The sequence below is a fragment of the Meleagris gallopavo genome, chromosome Z (assembly GCF_905368555.1).
Source record: "Meleagris gallopavo chromosome Z, MGAL_WU_HG_1.1, whole genome shotgun sequence".
NCBI classification, from domain to species: domain Eukaryota; kingdom Metazoa; phylum Chordata; class Aves; order Galliformes; family Phasianidae; genus Meleagris; species Meleagris gallopavo.
In genome coordinates this window covers 1,696,317-1,716,987 of record NC_139435.1, presented here as the reverse complement: position 1 = coordinate 1,716,987, position 20,671 = coordinate 1,696,317, and the positions used below count along the sequence as shown (strand labels likewise).

Genomic DNA, 20,671 nt, shown 5'->3' with positions numbered 1-20,671 from the left:
ATGGAATGTGTCTGTGGTAGGAAAAAAGCAACTGCTTTAATGAACGTGATCTGAAGTAGAAGTCTACTGTTGAAAATACACATTCAGAATCCTCACAATAGCTGTCCAAAAAGTGATTTTACAACCCAAACTATACCTTTCTAGCCACAACACGCGGGAAATTCGTGGCATTTCTTTGGGTTGGTTAGAATCACTCCCAATTTCACAAGAAAACATGCAGAAAATAACGAGAAAGGAGTCAATATGAGAATTAAAACTTTTATTAGTGTATTCACATATTAGGCAAATGCAACACTCATGAAGCTTATTTCTTAGGTTCACAAGTTCTACCAATACATTAGTCTACTGGTAAAACTAGCACAAACTGGTAACTGCTTTCTCAATTTTTAAAAGGTGGTTGGCCCTCTTTCTCAAAGCTTGATTTTTTGGTATTGCTTCTATGTCCTAGTCATTACGGCATAAAAATATCCATGACTATCCTCAATTCAGCCAAATGATTAAAAGCTGTAACACTGGCCACGTTTTTGTTCTCCAAGTTATCACTAGCCGTACTTACAAAGCACAATGCTAGCGTAATGCGTGAAACCATGGGAAAGGACAAAAGCAATCCTGCTACTGCCACAATAACATAAGAATGACAGACAGCTAGATCACGAGATTGTTAGTAAGATGTATATTTCTCAAGTCAGAATAACCCTTCTATACAGTTTCCCAACCCTTCCCCAACCCAGACTTATCTGTAGAATATATTTGAGAATACTTTTAATATGGTGCAGTTGTAGTGTCCAAGGGTTCACAATAACATGCACAGTTGTGAAGAACCTAGAAACCCTCCTTCGCTGGTCATACCTCAGCAACCACTATCCTAAAGGTTTTGCAGAAGCAACTACTTTTAATAACAAGGCCCATTATGACATAATGAATGAGTATGACCTGGTATGTCAGTAAGCTGTACAAAGCTACTCAGATCAGAGATTTAAGTTCTGTTACTAAAACATGTTAAGAAGCTGCATCTATTTAAAACCTATAAGAAAGAGTCTAGTTTACCCTGGGAAAGGGTGTTTGGCTTCAGAAAGAAAAAAACCAAACCCCAAGATTTTTAGTAGCATCTGTTTATTGAAAGCACACAGATGCCAGGGGTAAGTCACTTTTATATTTAATCTAGTATCCAACGCTACGGTCAATTCTCACTCTATGAAAAAAGCACTGGCTTCAGCGATCCAACATACAAAAAAATCCCCAAAAACACAGTGCCAGCAATAGTGCTGGCAACAAATGCATCAGCTCATATGGGTAGGGCAAAGTAGACTCCTAGTGTGATGGATATTCAGAATTCAGAGTACGGAGATTCATTTTAGGCCCCATTAAGAATATATGAATTGTCTTGAGATTTCAGGTAGATCTCAGACGTTTATTTCCCTTCCAAGGGAGGGATTTTCTTCATCTTTAAGAAGGCAGCGAAAAGTTAAGCTCTTATACAAGTAAAGTCTGCTTTTTACGTTTAGGACAACTCGAAAACCTGCTTATATAAAAAGAATATAAAAGAAGATAGGAGTCAAGTCTTGAAATTTTATGATAGATTTGCCTCAATCTAAAAACAAACCAAACATCTAACTATGGGAACTAAAATGTAGAACAGCACAATACTGTGAGATCATGGTACATTACCTTTACATATACTTAGCTATTCATGTTATTGATAAACCATTAGGACACTCAATTATATACCCAATAAAAACACCATTAAGAATCTTTAGAGCTGTTCCTTCTCCTCTCTGAAGAAGGCATTTCTATATACTAAGTTTTCATCTAGTATCAGAGTATAGGAAACAGAATCCACAAGGTGCTTTAATTGATGAGATCTCAAGTGCTGTTTTTCATTTAAAAAAAAAAAAAAAAGCTTTTTTTGGATAGTAAAGAGTTCATGAGGACCACACACAAATACTACGATAGACGAGCTTTTCTATGAAGTCTGTTGATAGGTCTTAGTATTTAGCCCACTGGTAGCAGAGGAAGGAGTTTTACGACATGCTGGAGCAGCGTACTGAAGGGGAGCCCATCTGAGTCAATACTTTGTCCAGCCATTGTAGAGGTCCGTTCAGATGGAGTTCAATCCAGCAAGGAGTGCTTGTAACGGTCTGCCGCCTGAAAAATTAGGTGGAAGAGGAAAGTCAGAAAGTAGTTTCTCAAACCGTGAGGTTCTCCATCACACAATCCCTCATATGGTGTGGTTCATCTATTCCTGCTACGCAAAGATTAAAATTTGCAACCAGTGTGACAAATGTACCAACAGCTCAGTCTTTAGAAAAAACAGCCACCCCACATCAATAAGAAACAACAATGATAACACCATCAAGAAGTATTCAAACAGGCTGCCCAGGGAAGTGGTGGAGTCACCACCCCTGGAAGTGCTCAAGAACCATGGAGATGTGGCACTCTGGGACATCATTAGCGGGCAAGGTGGTGATGGGTTGCCAGCTGATGATTTTAGTGGTCTTTTCTAACTTCAGTGATTCTGTGATATTCTGCTCTGAAGAATAAAATAAGAACTGAAGCAAGTGTTATGAGCACCATGCCAAATGCCTTATTCTTCAAAAGAAAGTCAAACTGAAAACTGTGCACCCACTCTGGTGTTGATGTCACAGACAGCTGTATACAGCTAACATCTCCACCTTCAAAGAGTCTGCATGCATAATTATAACTTATTTTATAATAATATAGCTATTTATATTATTATAATAACCATGTTTGAATTTAATTGACTGCTAAAAGAAATAAGAAACAGAAACACTCAGCTCTGCACAGGTGGGATGGTCTAGCAGCAGAATGCTATGGTAATTGTAAGATCTACATTTTTAGAGCAATTGTCAAGAGAGATGTACAAGGAAACCATGGTAGATGTTGTCAGAAACACTACACTGTAACAGAGTGTGTGGTTATACTGCGCCGATGTTATCTCAAAAAGGAACACTCAACTTTATCTCTGATTTCCTGTCGTCTTATTTCTACCCCTGCATGCGTTTTGTACATCCTCACGCAAACAGCTCAGAAAAAAAATGTGTTTCTCTTGTCTCCTATACCAACTTGCCCTATTTTCCCACAACAGACATTGTTAATTAAACACCACTTCGAACACCTCAGTGAAGTTGAAAGCTTGACAGTCATAAAAGTTCCATTCACTTTCCCATCCATCCTTGTTTCAGAGACCTGTTATTCAAAAATCTTCCTTCTCATCTCCAAAGTAAAGAAATCAGTATTGGACCTACTCTGCCTGAGAACTCCTGTTATTTCCCTGCACCCACTCGAGGCACAGGAGTTTTCTCAAACAAGAATGGCAAGACTACTGTTGCTAAGCCAGTTTTTCCCAGTAATTCTAGTTATTCCCAAATCAAAGTGAGGAAGCATTAAGATTCAAAGACAGCAGATTATTCAGACAGAATTCCAGCCCCTTCATTTTTACAGTCGGCACTGGAACCCTTTGCTTGAAGGAAATATGTTTATATAAGCAGAGGAACTGAAAAGGCAGAAAAAAAAAAAATCAAGCCGGTGAGAAGATGGATTTCGAAAACTGTCTTTAGTTTTACATTTTCTAGAAGAAAGCAGCTGGGCTCTGTGCTCTCTCAACACTCTAAAAAACATTGTTATCTCAGCCCTGAGCGGCTATGCCAAAACAAAGTGATCCAATAAAAGAACAATCTAAACCACAGGAAATGTAATTCCATTTTGTCTTGAATCCTCTCCCAAAGAAGGAAGTTCATTATTCCACCGCTGTCAACTCCCCTACAATGTGTTCCACAATACACTTCCTTAATATGTTATAACTGGGTCTGTTCAACAAATAGTGACAGTCACTTTGCAGCCATCTCAAAGCTGAAACCTGGTTTCTTCTACCCATAGATTTCCCACCTGAGCATCACTACATCTTTGCTGTAATTACCTCTAATTAATGTTCTTTAGAAGAATAGCACCAACTTTAACAGAGATGCACAGAAACTCATTCAGTATTCCTTCAGCAATCAGATTCTGTGCTGTTTGAGCAGTTTCCTCTGAAGCTTTTTTAACCCTATGACCTCTGAAGGGTTTGTAGACTACAAACAATCAACACTCTCTCTCCTTAGTAAAAACTTCACCCAAAGCCTCTTCACTGCTTCAACCCAAGAAATAACTCCATTCACTTCAAGCTGTCCTCATGCAATCTGACTGAGCCTTTCTTCTACTGATTTGAATGCTGTATTTAATTATGTGTGAATGTATGCATTCTCCTTTAGAGCTAAATCCAACTGTTCTTTAAACTGCAGCCAGATTTTTCCTTGCGTACCTCTTGCTAACAAAGAGGTACCAATTTATTCCATTACTCAAATTTTTCATTCCATCTAATTAGGCTTTTACAAAATTGGCTTCATTTAGCTGCAAATCCTCCCCCACATGCTGACAGCTCACATTTACGCAAGAAAAGAATAAAAACGCCAGGATCTACAGTGCAACCTGGCATTGTTTAACTTCAGAAATTACGAGGGCTTTTTTTTTTTATGTTCTGTATTGCAGTAGGGTATTGATATGTGAGACTTCTTTCAGTAAACAATTTTTAAGGATGTTTAAGGGATTTTTTTGTTGTTGTTTAAAACCACACCTGTAGCTATCCAAAATAATGAAATATTTCAAGCTGCTCAGTTAGAAGTTGCTTTCTCCTTTGCAAATTACTATCCTATGTCATAAAGAGGCACCATCCTAAATGGTTTTTAGTTTGTCTTAATCGATAATATAATTGGATTCTATTCAAGAACAAATAAAATACTTTTTTTTCCCCACTCAAACTCAAGTTTTTAGCAATTTTATTACAAAAATGCACAGCTTACTCCTTCAAAGTTTTTTCCACTACAAGTCCCAGTGCATTTGCCATCACCTAAAGGAAGTTCTCCAGCTGCTGCAGTCTGAGTCACTCCAACACTTTATTTTGGATCTCCTCAACTGCATCCCACACTACAACCTAATAAACTCATTTTACAACACACCAAACAGCACAGAGATGGTAGGTCTAACAGCAATTATAAAACAAGTTCTGAAACTTCAAGATGTTGTCAATGGTTTCACCACAGTAAGCCAGCAAGCAAGATGAAGGGAATTTTGATGAAATTCCTTGCTCAGTGAACTTGAGTGAACTACAAAAATCAGTTTACTGGTCTTTTTGAGTGAGGAGTTCTATAGTTGACAGAGAGAAAAAGAAAATATGGGTTCAACTTACAGACAGCACTGTAGTAGTGTATGTACAGACTTCAATTCAGATTCAAAAAGTGTATTAGAGAAAGAAAAAAAAACATTAACTCTAAATTGAAAAGGTTCGTTTTTTTTTTTGTTTGTTTGTTTGTTTTTTTGTTTGTTTGTTTGTTTGTTTTTACCTGTACTCAGCTCCCCATCCTTTAACAAAACTCATCCTGATGGTACACATTCTGGTAAGCTGATAAACTGCTTCAAAACCCTGATTCACAGACTGAGCCAGAAGAGCAGCAAATTCTTGGTTATTAAAGATTTTCAGATTGCATCCTACAAAGAAAAAAAAAAAACCAAAAAAAGTACACTTAAATACATGTGTTAGCTACACCAAAGACCAAAACCATGAAGAAACCTTTTCTAAGCATCAAAAGGAACGCAAACGACATCCTGTGAATCCATTCACCAGACCTTTTTTTTTTGTGGGAAGCCTTTGGGAGGCAACTGACCTGGTGGGATTTTGCAGACAGTTGCAGGATGCCAGCCGTATCTTTGATTACAGTTGGGGCTCTGAACAAAAATTGCGCTATCACTGAGACACTCAGCAAAGACTTCTCCGCCGATGTAATAGAGGCGCACTCCCCTCCCTGGAACAGAATTCAAAGGAACTCTCGTTGTGATATGACCCAGGCACATTAACAAACAAGGGAATAATTTATTCCAGAGAAGGCCAAGTTTTCTCTTTACAACAAAAACAGAAATCAATTATCTGGTTAAGCACACTGCTGGGCTGACAGCTGTGGTAGAACAGCATTAACTTTGCTTTTGTATCACACAGTATTCGAAGTAAAAGCAGAATAATTTTTAGCATAGCGTCATCTGAATTTTCTAGCCAGGTCTGCAACCAAACACAAGAACTTTTTCACTTACAGAAATATCACAATTGAAATAAAAAGTTTAGATTCAGTGTAAATAAAGCGCGCCACCATGAAGTGTTGTATGTGAAGTGCCTTGTGCTGTTAAGATGATGGGAAAAACTAACAGAGCAAGTCTACCACTTGCACAGACTTTCCTCTTGCATGCACCCACACCATTTCCCAACCCACTGCATATTCCTTTTGCTGTACTGCTTTGACAAAAACAATGGGGCTTCATTTAGACCTATTGCTGAGAAGAAACCAATATGAAATCCTATTGTTCATTTTTGAATTGTGATCTTGTTCTGTTTCAGAGTGAAAAAAATCTGCATAGGTTATTTCTGTCACATGTAAGAAGGAACGTACAATTGATTTTCCCTCCAAAAGCTATTTATAATTAACAGGTCTTTTAAAGGCCATAATGTCTACTCACCTTTTTTCTTCATAACCATTTTTCCAACAAAACATCGGCTACTCTTTAAAAGAAGGGAGAATCCCTGACATGTTTGCTTGTCCTCACAACTGACCGCTTTCATCATTCATTACAGACACATCCTCAAACTAGAATTTTATTACCCAAGCACTTCCATCTGAGGTGGTGGAAATCAGGTTCTACTCAAGATGTAGCAGCAAGAAAAATTTTTTAAAAAGTGACTACTGCTAAATAAAATAATCTGAAAAAATAAAATATAATTTCTGGAAGAAGATGTTGCAATGTGGAAAACAATATTCCTTAATAATTAAAGAGAAAATAGAGATCATGTTGTAATTGAGCCTTGAGAGAGAGAAATTTGGACTCTGGAGCATTAGAAGAGGAAAAACATCAGATCTTTACCTATGTGCCGCCTTGTCATTTCCACTGTTGCGTTTCTGTTGACGTTGGAAAGCAGACCTAGACAAAACCGTTCGGAATTGGATGGATCTGTGAAGCCATCTACAGTCAGAGAAGGCTGTGATGCATGGAAGGTTTCTCCCACTCTTTGATTCAATTCATAATATGCTATTGAACACCAGAATGCGGGCTCCGAGTAAGTGACTGGCTGCAAGTCTAAAAAATTAAGAAAGAAATGAAACTAGCACAGAATTTGAGCCTGAAAAGAAATTTACCTGCCCTGCTACTCTTCTCTTCCAGAAATGACAGTCTCCTCAAGCTACATAAGTTACAATTCTTCTTGCTGTCATTTTTAACTACCCCAATAAAAAGAATGGAATTCAGTATTTCACACAAAGGCAGAGAGGGGGTGAGTGGGAAGAGGAGAAGGGATGATCTAAAATGAGCACAACTCATGTATTCTAGCACTTGCATTTTGCTTAGCACAACAATTAGGCCACTGTTACTGTGAATTCAGACACAGAGATATTTCTATTGCCCTTCTGTAACTTAAAAGCACTTTGGTAAACTTAAAGAAGAAATTAAACTGAACCACTCGCAGGTTTTACTCTCTTTGCTGGAGATTGAGCTGCAGAAATAGGGTAGTTATTAATTAGCTATTAATCCAGCTACATGGGTCAACCCAATAGTCTCCTACCAAAACTCTCACTTTCCTAAATTATATCTTTATTTTTAGTGTACTTGTATACACGAAGTGGAGTCATCCCACACATTCAAACATATAAAAATGTTTCCAGCTTACCCAGGCTATGGTTGACTGGAGAGAGAGTACTGGGAGACAGCTCTGCTGGAGATCCTGTTGGAACAACACAGTTTGGTTCAGAGCAAAATATTCTTATTTTAGGCAGATAGGTACGACTTATTTAGGGACTAGCTTTCTCTTTGAGTTCTTAGGACTTAAAGCCCTCAGAAAACCCGTAACCAGATTTCCAGCATGTCCCATCTTTATTCGGAATTCAGATTACATTTAATTTTCCAGACTCCTGGGAACCTAGCCCTCCTCATAAAGAGCCTATTAACATCTCAGTAGGGAGTCTGGCAGAGCTCTCTTCATGCACAGTCTGTGAACATTTATTTATTTATGCGCTTCTCCACGAAGAAGGTCTTTCAACATAACCTTCCTAACAAGAATTAATTTGAAACACAACAGGTTGTAGAGAAGGCTGCTGCTGTCATGGCTTGGGCTGAAGACATGCTACTACATGTAAATGGATCACAACAAGCAATTCCAAGTCTTCAAAGTGGTGAAAAATGAAACGTTACCTGTATCCATGCTTTGGTTCAACTGCTGGTCACTCGTTTCTCCATCTTCACTGATATATCCTGGAGGTGGTGTTTCTGTAAAATAAATAAATAGATAAATAAAATAAATCTTTTATAGTTTAAACGAATGAGAGACTTGCAAGATGTACTATCTGGGGATAGTCATCAACTCCCTGTGTGCTTTGTGCAATACCTGAACACCAAACTGGAATTTCATTCTGCTGGATTTCCTTCCTTCCTTCTAGTAAGAACTCAAACCCGTTACCTGCCCAATTGTCTAGGTAAAATGCATCATCCCTGTGTGCCCATCAGTCGCTCCAACATGTTACATAATTAATGGATAACCCCTGTTTTTTCCAGGCAATACGACATACTTCCACTACAATGAGTAATAATTTTGCAATTGTGATTAGCAGCTTTCACATTTAGTATAATTACAAATGAAAAAACCATCTGGTGACTTCTACAAAAAAAATAGGAGTTGTTTTCATGCAGTATTAACCCATCAGATCAGACACCCTCCTACGCCTTACCAGTTTTTAGATATAAAGGTTATTTTCCAGCTTGGTCCCCATATCCATTTTTCTTCAGCACCTGAAAGTTGCTTTCACACATTAACAATAGGGATATTATCTAATCAGTTATGATGCACAAGCTCTCTTTATTATGACAAATCCCAAGTTGTATTGAAAAAAAAAAAAACAACCATCTATTCTCATCACTAGCTTTTATTAAAAATGGGAGTATCATCGACCAAAGTAAACTCATTAACAAGCATACAGCATTTTGACACTAGAAAATGTCAAATTTCACAGAAATATCTTTAAAAACCAGGAGACTGTGGTTGTTCCTTCCCTCCATTCAAAATTAATTTGTAATTCAGATAATGTGCTAATCAACTGCCTTTCAGAAAATAATTTTCTTTGAACTGGACATGAATCTTTTCCTATTTACTGAAAATAAAATGTCAAATTCTTTAGTGGAAGTGGTAAATTCTAACTAATCTCTACAATCACCTCAGAATTGTCTCAAAAACATCTAAGAGTTTAAACATTTAATTATGTATTACCAAACTGTAAGAACAAAGATAAGAGTTCTGCTTCAGAATTAAAATAAAACTGTATCTACTATCTTGTCAGAGATTTATAGGAGAAGAGTAATAACAGAAGAAAATCAGCAAGAGGAAACTTGATTAAATCACCGGATTAAATAAAACTGAACCAAAAAAAACTACATTTTTAGTTCACTGTAAATATAGTTGTGACAAAATTCAAGTGAGAATTTAAAAGGAAAATCAAGGGAAATCTTTATTAGCAAGAACAGTGAAGATAAAAATCACACTTGTTTTGAACATTTTTATAGAACTCACTGTGATAAACAGGACTGCACCCATCTTTTTTATTTTTTGTTAATAGTTAAGCCCACAGATGTGGTTAAGGTCAATAATAATTTCCAATCCAACCCATACTTCCAGCTTCCAGTTCCTAATTTGAGCTTTTTGGCACAGGTCATGTTCTATATCCACTCAGTCTGAACACAGCCTCCCCCCACCTATTAATACAATTTTAGGGTCAGAGGTGAGAAACAGCACAGCTGGAAATAAATTAACAAATCCCAGCCAGAAGTCTGGACACTGTAGCTCGAACTGGAAGGGCCAGGAAGGCTATCCTACATCTCTAAGGTCACCACCTGCCCAGAAACAGCACATGACGTACACACAAGTGATGATCTCTTTGTAGTCTAGCCTTCTGCTACAGAAAACAGTTCTCCAAACCAGGCTGTCAGACACAGAAGGCTTATCAGAACCTAGCTAAGCAGCAAAGATTAGCTATCAACACCAAACAAAGTGAGATTCAGATATGATTCTTGAATACAAGAGCAGGGTCTGTGACAAAGAGAAGGATGCGAGGTGTGGTGAGCTGCATAAAGAAGTGAATATCACATGAGTACCTGCAATAGCCTTGAGCAGGCTTCTTGCAAACAGCTACCTAGAGTTCCCTGAGCTCATTTCCTGGATTTCCAAATGGTGTCTTTGCAGTAAGCTGTCCACAAACACCATCAAAAGCTCTCAGACTGAGTCAAAAAAGCATACATAAATGAAGAAAGCAACATCAAGTTCCTGCATCTTGAATAGCCCTTTAAAAATCTTAGAGTGGCTTAGGTTAGAAGAGATCTTAATGATCACCTAATTCCAACCTCTTGATGGGGCAACAAATTTGGCATTGATTTAACAAAGGAGATCAAGTTCATTGACATTTTCTTGGCTCTACTTCAGCTTTCAGATAGATTTACAGAGAACATGTAATATCCTGCATTAGACATGCAGATAAAATATGTACATCACACACTTGAGTTTAAAGGCAGTCATTCCTCTCGTGTCAGGATCTGAATTATCAGCTTATTTCAGTACTGGTATGCTGAAACATAATTGCCTTAAACACTTATGAAAAAATGGCTGCTAGGCTCAGTTGTATCTTCCCAGAAACTTCCTGAAGTAGCAGGAAACTAGGGGAACTACAGGCCAGTGAGCCTCACTTCTGTGCCTGGGAAGATCATGGAGAAAATCCTCCTGGAAGAGACATTAAGGGACATGAGGGATGAACAGGTGATCCTAGACAGCCAGCACAGCTTCACCAACAGCAAATCATGCCTGACCCATTTGGTGGCCTTCTGTGATGGAGTAACAGCACTGGTGGACAAACAGAAGAAAACTGATGTTATCTACCTGGACTTGCTGAGGTGTCGAGGCACTGGCACAGACTGCCCAAAGAGGCTTTGGATGCCCCATTGCTGGAAGGCCAGACTGGATGGGGCCCTGGACAGCTTGATCCAGTGCTTGATCTAACAGTGGGCAACCCTGTCCATGACAAAGGGGTTGGAACTAGATGATCTTTGAGGTCCATTCCAACCCAAGCCATTCTATGATTCCACAAAACAGGAAATTGGGATAGGAAACAAAGGTCACTCTTTTCATGTTTCAATAATAATAGAGGCTTATGTGTGCACTGTGGCAGTTCAGCTTTGATTTTTTTTTTTGTCTTGGGGTGGGAAGAAGCAAAGAGAAGGAGGAAGAATTCTTCATGAATTCAATACTCTTATATCGAATACTAACAGCAAAACAAATATACAAAGCAGACTTCTATAGATTATGAGCTACAGATCAAGAAATTTTAAGTTACTCTTTCATTTTCAGGAGTTCCATTGGAATTAATAAAGGAAATCAGCAAGATTTAATTTATTGGTACACCCTTCAACTCATTTGATCACTTAGGAGAATGATGCAATGTTAAGCATACTGTTTCATGTTGGGAGGTAAGAAAATACCTGGTATGTAATTGCTCTGTGGTTCAATTCCAGCTGGGAAATTAGTGTTCTCAGGAATGGAATGGGTGTAGTCATCAAGAGGAGGAAGCTCTGTCAGGATCTCAGTGTGCCGTGGCACTAGCACAGGAGGCAAGACTGGAAAAGAAGAAGTCAAAATATTCATAGGATCCTCCAAACTCCCAATTCTATGAAGTGAAATGAAAAACAAATCTAAGCCGTATAACAATTTCTTCAGGTGTGTCTCTGTACTTCTAATACTGCAATTGTACTGCCAATTACTAGAACAAGCAGATTCTTCTTGAACATGACTTAGTGAAGTATTCTCATTTTCTATTCTCATTTTCATGCTGGACTATGCTTAGCCAGCTGGAAATTGCTAACACTACTGGAAACACTTATCAGGGCACTCAACACATTGATAAAGATTTTTCAGTACCTTTCCTATTAAGAACTTTAAGCAGATGGTATTCTCCAAACATTTATCCTTAATCATCTTGCAGTCCTGGCACAAGAACACACCATCCTTCTCTATTTTTCATTTGAAACATCATGCTGAACAAGTATGCAGAATCACAGAATCATTAAGGTTGAGAAAGACCACTAAAATCATCCACCACCCATCACCAAAATGCCCACTCACAGAATCACGAAGGCTGGAAAAGGCCTCCAAGATCAACAAGCCCAACCCCAGCTCACCCCTACACTGAATCACGTCCCTCACATACACACAGATGCCGCTATAAAGCCAGAAGCAGTCTTGTCTTCTTACCTGGTGTCTCCACTCTCTGGTAGTGGTATGGGTTCACACATACTTCATCCTTCTTAAGATTAAAAGCATATTCACAGTTTTCAATCGCTTTAAGTTCATGGTGGCTGTGCAGGTCCGGCCAGCGCCACAGGCGACAGTAGATGACGTGCGGAAGTCCTTTACGATGAGATACCTGTAGTCGGCCATCAAGAGATCTACACGGGAAAGATGTTGAGAGGTATTTACAGGCTGCACGCTGTCTCATAATCACTCAGTCAACAGCGTACACACGGGAAGGGCAGTTTGCTCATTTTCAGAATTCAGCGGATTGACACTGCTAGTGACATGCGTACTCTTGTTAAAATGCTTCAAATGGGAGAAAAATGATGGCATCAAACAGCGTTAACTCATCTCTGAGCTGCTCAAATTATTGCCAGTGAATTTAGGGGTCATTAAAAGCCACTTTACCTCCAGCCAAGTACTTGGGATGATCGCTTCATACACATTTTTTAAATGCAGAAGACAGTTGTTGAGAGAAAAATCACACACTTAACAGTCCCTTCAGTTTCTAAACCTCAAGGCTTTGCATGGCATGGGTGCTTTATGGTTTTAAGCTTAACAATTCCCTGGGTACTGTAAGTCAGTCACTAAGCAGTCAACTGCCCAAGGGATCCACATGGCAGCGTGACTGTGATGCAACAAGTGAGAACACACATCTCACAGGGGCTATACACTTTATCTTCTTGCTTTCCTCTGCCTTGCTACCAGCTGAAAAACGTTTTGCTAGTTTTAAGACAGACTGCATATGCTTACACAAATGCAGATGTTTATGATTGTTATGGGATGGGAGACAAACCTCAGTACACAAATCAAGCAATGTGATATGAAAAAAAATAAAGATCCTGCTCAGAATTTGCCCACTTTTAACTACTGAAGAATTGACAAGCAGTTCTTTAGCAGCTCGTATCAGAGCTAATTAGTGAGATTTAACTGAAAGCTCATAGCATACAAAGCAGTTTAAATACTTTGTAAGATTAGGTCTAAAGAATTAAGTAGTCCAACATTGTTAATAGAAATACCAAATCCCATCAGAGCTTGCATTAACAAGTCTTCCCATTCTTTCAACTGGTGTGAAAAATGAATATTCCACAATTAGGATTTCATTGGTCAAAACATCAGCTGAGAATTCTTGGATTGCTACACTGGCAAGCAAATGTATTTAAATGCTGTACCGTGAGAGGCCTAAGAAGCATTCAGTCTATTTTACAGCTAAAGCATCCCATGACAGACCCTCCAAAGCCAATCCCTCCCACAAGGTTCTATGATGGAGAGAGGGCAGAATATTCACCTGGTTTGTTCAGAGAAGCTGTAAAGGCCTGTTGTGTCCCACTGATCTATCGTGTTTGGTGTACTCAGTCCCCAAATTTCAGAGCAAGTGCTGTGCATAAATTGAAAACAAGAACAAAAAATTGGTATGAATATGGAACGTGGTTATTCAAAACACCATGATGTCAAACATGGAGAAATGTACAGAGTACTTCCTTCCACATAGAAGATAGAGCACTGGTAGGTTTGCACTTGGATGGACGTCGCATGCTATATTTTCTATATGAAGGAGGCTATCAAAATGGAACGCGTGATTCAAAGTAAATGATCATGTTTTTAAAGGTGAACAAACTCTGACTTTAGGTAGTTGATACAGCTGCAATGCTCCTTAAAACAGGCAAAACTTCCTCAGCCTAGCTCACACCAAAATTCTCTTTTTGAGAGTCATTTCTGGGTTGGTTTCTTTTTTGTTTTTGTTTGCTTTTCAATGTAAGCTGCCCTACAATTACAACCACAGGCCATGCGCATCTGGAACTGAACTATCACAGCCTAGCTCCAAGGTGCCACCATCCAGCCATCGCATTCTCCATGTATGCTCTTATTTACTGTTTTTCTCAGTACAGGAAAACTTGGGCTCCAAGGAGAAGCATATTGCGGTGATGCTCCTCACTAATTTCTGCATTCTCCTTGATTAAGTAATGGGTGTTATTTTTGTTATTTTCTACTCCATACAAGATGTATGTTTTACACAGATTTACAGTGTTGTACCTTAAGTCCCAGCTACAGAACGACAAAACTTTAATTGTGAAATCAAGCAGGAGGAAATGAGAGACAACTTCTGGAAACCGGTTGAGTGACAAGCACAACAGTTCAAAAAAAAGGAACTTCCAGTGACACAAGCACAAGTTGAAAGGAGCAGCAGATTGAGGCAAAGCAAAGAACAGCATGAGTGTATAAATGGGCAGCATGTCAACATGTTCTCAGAGGCATGGGCCCATCTCAGGTCCACCACAAACGTGCTCTGTGACCACTGAGAAATGATAATTTATTTCACGTGAGTAACGCAAAATGAGACTCAGAAATGAGGAGAACTTGGGCAACAAACATCTTAAAACCAGCACAAAGCCAGAAACGTGGCTGCTATTTCACCTTTGAAGTTAACAATCTCTGAAAAGTTGTATCAGAAAGAAAAGAACAAGTTCACCCCACTCCTGATTTTAAAAAGAGAGATTGAGATTTACATTTAAAGTTACCAACCCCAGCTGATACAGTTCTTAACAGCACTTCTAGCACAGATAACCACCACAATTCCATGGACACTTTTTAAAAACTTTAGTGTGGGCCACAGAGAAAAGGAGGGAGTGGGTCTGCTCCCCTTCCTGCCTGTCTCACACACCTCAATTAAATACCATCCCAGGGAGGGTGAGATGCTCTAAGACGATTCACAGTCCTCCAGAATCCCAGGGGGCAGAAGGGAGATAGTGACCATCACTGCTTCAGCAGTGCCTGCCACCTCTGCTACTCCTAAGGTGCCACTACCAGCACGGTGGGCTGCCAGCAGCCATGCAAAGACTGCAGTTGTTGCCCTGAAGACACAGGTAGCCTGTGGGACACCAGGGAACACCCCTGTGTCCTTAAATCTGCACCACTACTGCTTGTAAGACAATCATCACACACGTTCGATTAGAACAGTAAGTAGACACAGTGTGCTGCATGTAATTTACACAGGTATCTCTAGCAGCTTACTCCCTGGAGCAACAGATTCTGTGCTCGAAAGCTGATGCTGTCACACAGATTCCACTTTCTTGAAATTGTAGGGTGTAAGCACCATGTGCCACATGGTTACTTCCCAACACATACAGAAGTGCTATAGCCTTACAGTATGCCAGACAGGAAGAGTATTTTATATTGTCAACCTCTTTTCTGTAAGTATTTGAACTATCAAAGTTGATTTCAAAGTCCAAAACCTATAAAAAGACAAACAGTACTCTGAAGTGACTGTATGATGGAGGTATAACTTAGGGCCCAGGACACCGCAGAGAAGGAAGGTGGTGAGGAAGCACACGTGGGTGTTGGAAAAGAAGGTACAGAAAAACTGATTAGCTAGAGAGTAAAACTGCTCCAGTACCCTGCATTTTACAGTGCTGTCCTTTGGGACATAAGCCTACCCAGGCTGGGATTAATATTGATGGCTTACTGGCTCATCTACACTAGGACTATGTTCCAGGTCCAAAAATCCAAACACATTGCATAGCCTGCAGGAAATTGTCCTGTAGTTCAAAGACAGTTATCTCAACCCAGATCTGTGGTTCACTTAATGGCCTCTCTGTTCTGCTCACACAGAAGATCCACTGCCTACATGCTGCCAGACCTCCCTGCTCCGTGTCACCCATCCAAGTAAACTAGAGCTCTTGTAAGCCACACACACATCCCAAATCCATTCTCCATCCACAGGGCTTCCATTAAAGGTTGCGTTTACTACACCTACACAGTGGGTTCATTCAAACACAAGCAACAGACTCATGGAGAGCTAGTGGCTGCAAAGACAACTGCATTCTGAACAATATTTAAGCAATGACTAATGCCATACAAATGGAGGCACAGACTCAAGAAGGATTTGTGCCCCCTTTCAAAACAAGAGGTGTTCTCTCCTAAAAACTTACCTTTCTAAAGTGTCCTAAGTCCCTTAGGAGATGTAGGTTTGCTTTAGTCCGTAAAGATTCTGGAAGAATAAAGGACTAACATATGTACTTCTAAGGTAAATCTTGCCTGGAAACATTCCCAAGCCATGGACCAAGATTCTGTATCCTAGGAAGCAGCGAGGATGTTCCCCAGGATGATGCCAGTTATGCCCTCCTACACCATTACCAGCTTGGTGAGCTGCCACCCACTGGGACCACATGGACTGGGAACTGCTGCAGCCACTCTGTCCTGCAAGGAAGAGTCCAAGGGCACAGATGTACTGGATGCAGACAGCCCTGAAGACAGCTGGCCAGAGTGCTGGGGACATTCCAAGGCATGCTGACTTTATGAGGAGGAAGGAGCCAGCACATATCACCATTTCAGTTTTAGGAAACAGGCTGCCCTCACACTGCAGCCTTAAGCACACTCGAGGCTTCGTGCTTTGCAAAACTGGGGTTTTTGGTTTAGAACATGCTGTATATCTCAGCATGGCAAACCATCACTATTTCCAAAATATAATCTGCCTCTCGTAGCCAAGCAAGAATGAAGCCCTGTCTACACAGGAAAGATTTCACTATACTCCAAAAAAAAAAAAAAAAAAAAAAGCTCAAAGCTAGTGTATTTCATCCCACAAGAGTGGACACTTTCATTAAAAGAAATGTTTTCACAACTACTCAAAACAATTTAATTGTTGACATAAACATTAACTATTCAAGTGTTAGGGAGTTTATTATTATTTAATCAGTGTTTTCAGCACTGATTTAGAATCATAGAATCACAGAATTACTCAGGTTGGAAGGGACCTCAAGGATCATCAGGTCCAACCGCAGCCTAACCATAGAACCCTAACTCTAACAGCCCTCTGCTAAATCAGATCTCCGAGCACCACATCCAAACGGCTCTTAAACACATCCAGGGACGGTGACTCAACCACCTCCCTGGGGAGCCTATTCCAATGTTTAACCACCCTTTCTGTAAAGAAGTGTTTCCCAACGTCCAACCTAAACTTACCTTGGCGCAACTGGAGGCCATTTGTCACCTCGTCTTGTCACCTGTCACCAGTGAGAAGAGACCTACCCCGCTCTCACTGTAAGCACCTTTCAGGTACTGGAAGAGAGCAGTAAGGTCTCCCCTCAGCCACCTCTGCCCCAGACTAAACAGCCCCAGCTCCCTCAGCCTCTCCTCAGAGGGCTGATTTTCCAGCCCTTCACCAGCCTCGTTGCCCTTCTCTGGACCTGCTCCAGTACCTCCACATCCTTTCTGTACTGAGGTGCCCCAAACTGAACACAGCGCTCGAGGTGAGGCCTCACCAATGCCGAGTACAGGGCAGGATGACTTCCCTGGTCCTGCTCACCACACCACTCCTGATCCAAGCCAGGATGCCATCGGCCTTCTTGGCCACCAGGGCACACTGCTGGCTCTCGTTCAGCCCACTGTCCATCAGAACACCAAGGTCCCTTTCCATCGGGCAGCTTTCCAGCCACACCTCCCCCCTGTAGGGTTGCCTGGGGTTGTTGTGACCAAAATGCAGGACCCGACACTTGGCCCTATTGAAACTCATGCCGTTAACCTTGGCCCATCGATCCAGTCTGCCCAGGTCCCTCTGCAGTGCCCTTCTCCCCTCTGGCAGATCAACACTCCCTCCCAGCTTGTTGTCGTCTGCCAACTTACTGAGGGTGCACTCAATCCCGTCATCAAGATCATCAGTGAAGATGTTAAACAGAAGCAGCCCCAGTACTGAGCCTTGGGGGACAGCGCTTGTGACCGGCCGCCAACCAGATTAGCAAACCACAACATTCTGTGGCCTCTAGCACTCATGGCACGTCAGGACTGTTGCTTTGAAGGCCCTGTAAAATTACCACATTTATTTTTGAGGCTATTATCAATTGGCCTCATTCTGCAGGTGTTTGGAAGTTTTAGGAGCAGGAAGATTATTTTCTAGATGAGGTAACCCTCAAAGCATCACAACTCACAATTACTGACTGCTAACTCTTGAGATTTTCAGGGGAAAGTCAACATTCTAGCATATATCTGGTTCAGCTGTTACACACTAAAACTGGGACAGTTCAGCCCTGCAATCCCAGTTTTGGGACTGCTCACAAAAGAAAGGGTCAGACTCATTGCTATGGGTGGAACCAGCCCTACTTCTGCTGACACTTTCCCTAAAAGGAAAGGAGTTGGTGTTTCAATCCTTTTTATCTGCTTATAAGGAGCAGCATCTCAGATGATATTCAACATTTCTGGCAAGAAGAATCTTTAATGTGGCTATCACTATGCAACAGCATAGAGCATGCCTTCAGTTCTTCCATTTCATCATTTCCTCTAACAGGAAAATCCAAGCTCCAAAAAACCCTACTCTGGGCAAGAAATGACCTAAACAGCAGAAAGCTGCAGCAATACTTCACAATTTTGAGACCCAGTGCCAAAACAGCTTCTCTTTATAAGACACAAAGTACTGACACATAGGAAAAAATGTGGGGGCAGGAAGAACCTAAATATCAAAGATAGGCAAAAATGTGTTGTGCTGCTTCTGTGTGCATATTACAGATAATGTTTCCAATCAGCACAAACCATTTAATTGGAACACCTATAAGCCTACTAAAAACTGGACATTACTCCAAATAGAAATGAACTTTAAACCTGCACATAAACATGGGACAGAAGTCGTTTGAGCTACACTGTTTAAAAAAGAAAGTAATCATTGCTTGCTTAACGCATTACGCTCTAATTGCAGGAATCAGAATTTGTATCAAAACTCATATTACTCAGATACAAGCCACAAAAGATCCAACAGTCTAAAGCAACACACAGCTAAGGGTACAAGTTACAGACAGACTATCTCTGAGCTGGAACACACTGAAGATAGATCCTTGTGTGGCAAAGGACATGGACCCATCCCTCCATGATAGCTTTGCGCTGGCCCCAAGACATTTGCAAAACAGCTAATACAAGTCAGGATAAAGGTGGTAGGTCAGGTAGGTCTCCTCAATAATAGGACAGAAACAATGAACAAAGTAACCTTCTTACCACTAAAACTGTTCACAGCACTGGCAACCTCCAGCTGCTTTCTTTGTATGCAATGAAGTTCCTGCAGCAATGCAAGCAAGGCAGAACCACTTCAAAGGCGTTTACATTATCAAGTAGCAGAAACACTATATAGAGAAGTTGTTAAATACTGTCACAGCTCAAACATAACTCAATTCTACTTTCTTCTCTGCAGCCTTGCAAAGCAACGGGGTGGCTATTTAGGCATGGAGACTCGGGGAACTAAAGTAGCAGCTTTAGAAAAAGGGGAAAAAATATGAAAAACAGATTTCAAACTAGTTAAAGCTGAAGCTACTCAGGAATCATTACAGAATGATCTTCCACATTTCTAAAGTACTAACTGAATCCTTTATGATTTCCTTAAACCTATAACATCATTCAGAGTCTACACCCAGTAACATGTTTGGGAGTTATGTTCAAGACCATCCTGACCATCTTCCTCCTGCACCTTACACTCACAAGTCTTGAGTTTTGCTATGTAAGATCTCAGATCTATGATACACAACACAGAGCTGGAAAACAAGGACAGTTCTATTGACTGAGCACTGTTCAGTCAATAGAACAGCACTGTTTAGCACTGGCATAGCTGGATTGAACTTGTACTCCTGCGAAGACACCATTCATTACTTCACTGATAGCACAAAGAGGATCAATTGACAAATGAAAGTGAACCTTCCCTTTTATTGCAGTATTTTCTTCCTGATGACACTGTGGTTCATGAACCCATAAAGCTCAGAGGAAGGTATTCAAAGCATATAGCAAACCTTTGGAATGAGGGTCTTGAAAATAATAGTGACCAGAAGATGGACCTGGAAGGCTGAGATGTAATAGAGATGGATCAAAATCACCAGTTAACAAGCTTCATGGCTTGTATACAATATTACATTCGGCACAGGAGAGGGTTTCTATGAAATCTGCCTGACTGTGGTTTCCTCAAATCCACCTTTCAATTGAAAGTCTGCAGAGCTGCTTCTGTATTCTTACCTGACAGTCCTTTCTACATGCTGGCAGCTAGCACAGAAGTTCTGATCTCTCTTTCTTGCTACAGAAAGTGTAAAGATTTGGGAATCTAGTATGAAATAATGATTTTTCTTCTGAGCATCCGTAAGACAGATGAGCTAATCTCTTGGTTGAATAAAAAGCATAACTCTGAATTCTTCTTATAAAATCACTTATACAAATCTGCAGTGCCACTCATCATTAAGAGAAGTTGGACAAGGCACTTTCACAGAGATCCATTCTGTGACAGACAATAGAATAGAGAAG

The 20,671-nt window shown here is 40.3% G+C and overlaps 1 protein-coding gene across 7 annotated transcripts in view; it reads right to left on the bottom strand.

The window, feature by feature from the left end:
• Positions 1 to 244: 244 nt before the first annotated feature.
• Positions 245 to 20,671, bottom strand: part of SMAD2 (SMAD family member 2) — a 40,904-nt gene continuing 20,477 nt past the window's right edge. For 6 of the 7 annotated variants that reach the window (XM_085212755.1, XM_085212758.1, XM_085212753.1 and 3 more), the window contains 9 exons: positions 13,701 to 13,790; positions 12,374 to 12,567; positions 11,605 to 11,739; positions 8,281 to 8,355; positions 7,760 to 7,813; positions 6,961 to 7,173; positions 5,718 to 5,855; positions 5,397 to 5,541; positions 245 to 2,145 (listed from right to left, as the gene is read on the bottom strand). In XM_085212755.1, the coding sequence (XP_085068881.1) occupies positions 2,022 to 2,145; positions 5,397 to 5,541; positions 5,718 to 5,855; positions 6,961 to 7,173; positions 7,760 to 7,813; positions 8,281 to 8,355; positions 11,605 to 11,739; positions 12,374 to 12,567; positions 13,701 to 13,790 (1,168 nt within the window). In that variant the 3' untranslated portion in view covers positions 245 to 2,021. The remainder of the gene's footprint in view (positions 2,146 to 5,396; positions 5,542 to 5,717; positions 5,856 to 6,960; positions 7,174 to 7,759; positions 7,814 to 8,280; positions 8,356 to 11,604; positions 11,740 to 12,373; positions 12,568 to 13,700; positions 13,791 to 20,671) is intronic. The other variant, XM_085212759.1, reaches the window with a different exon arrangement.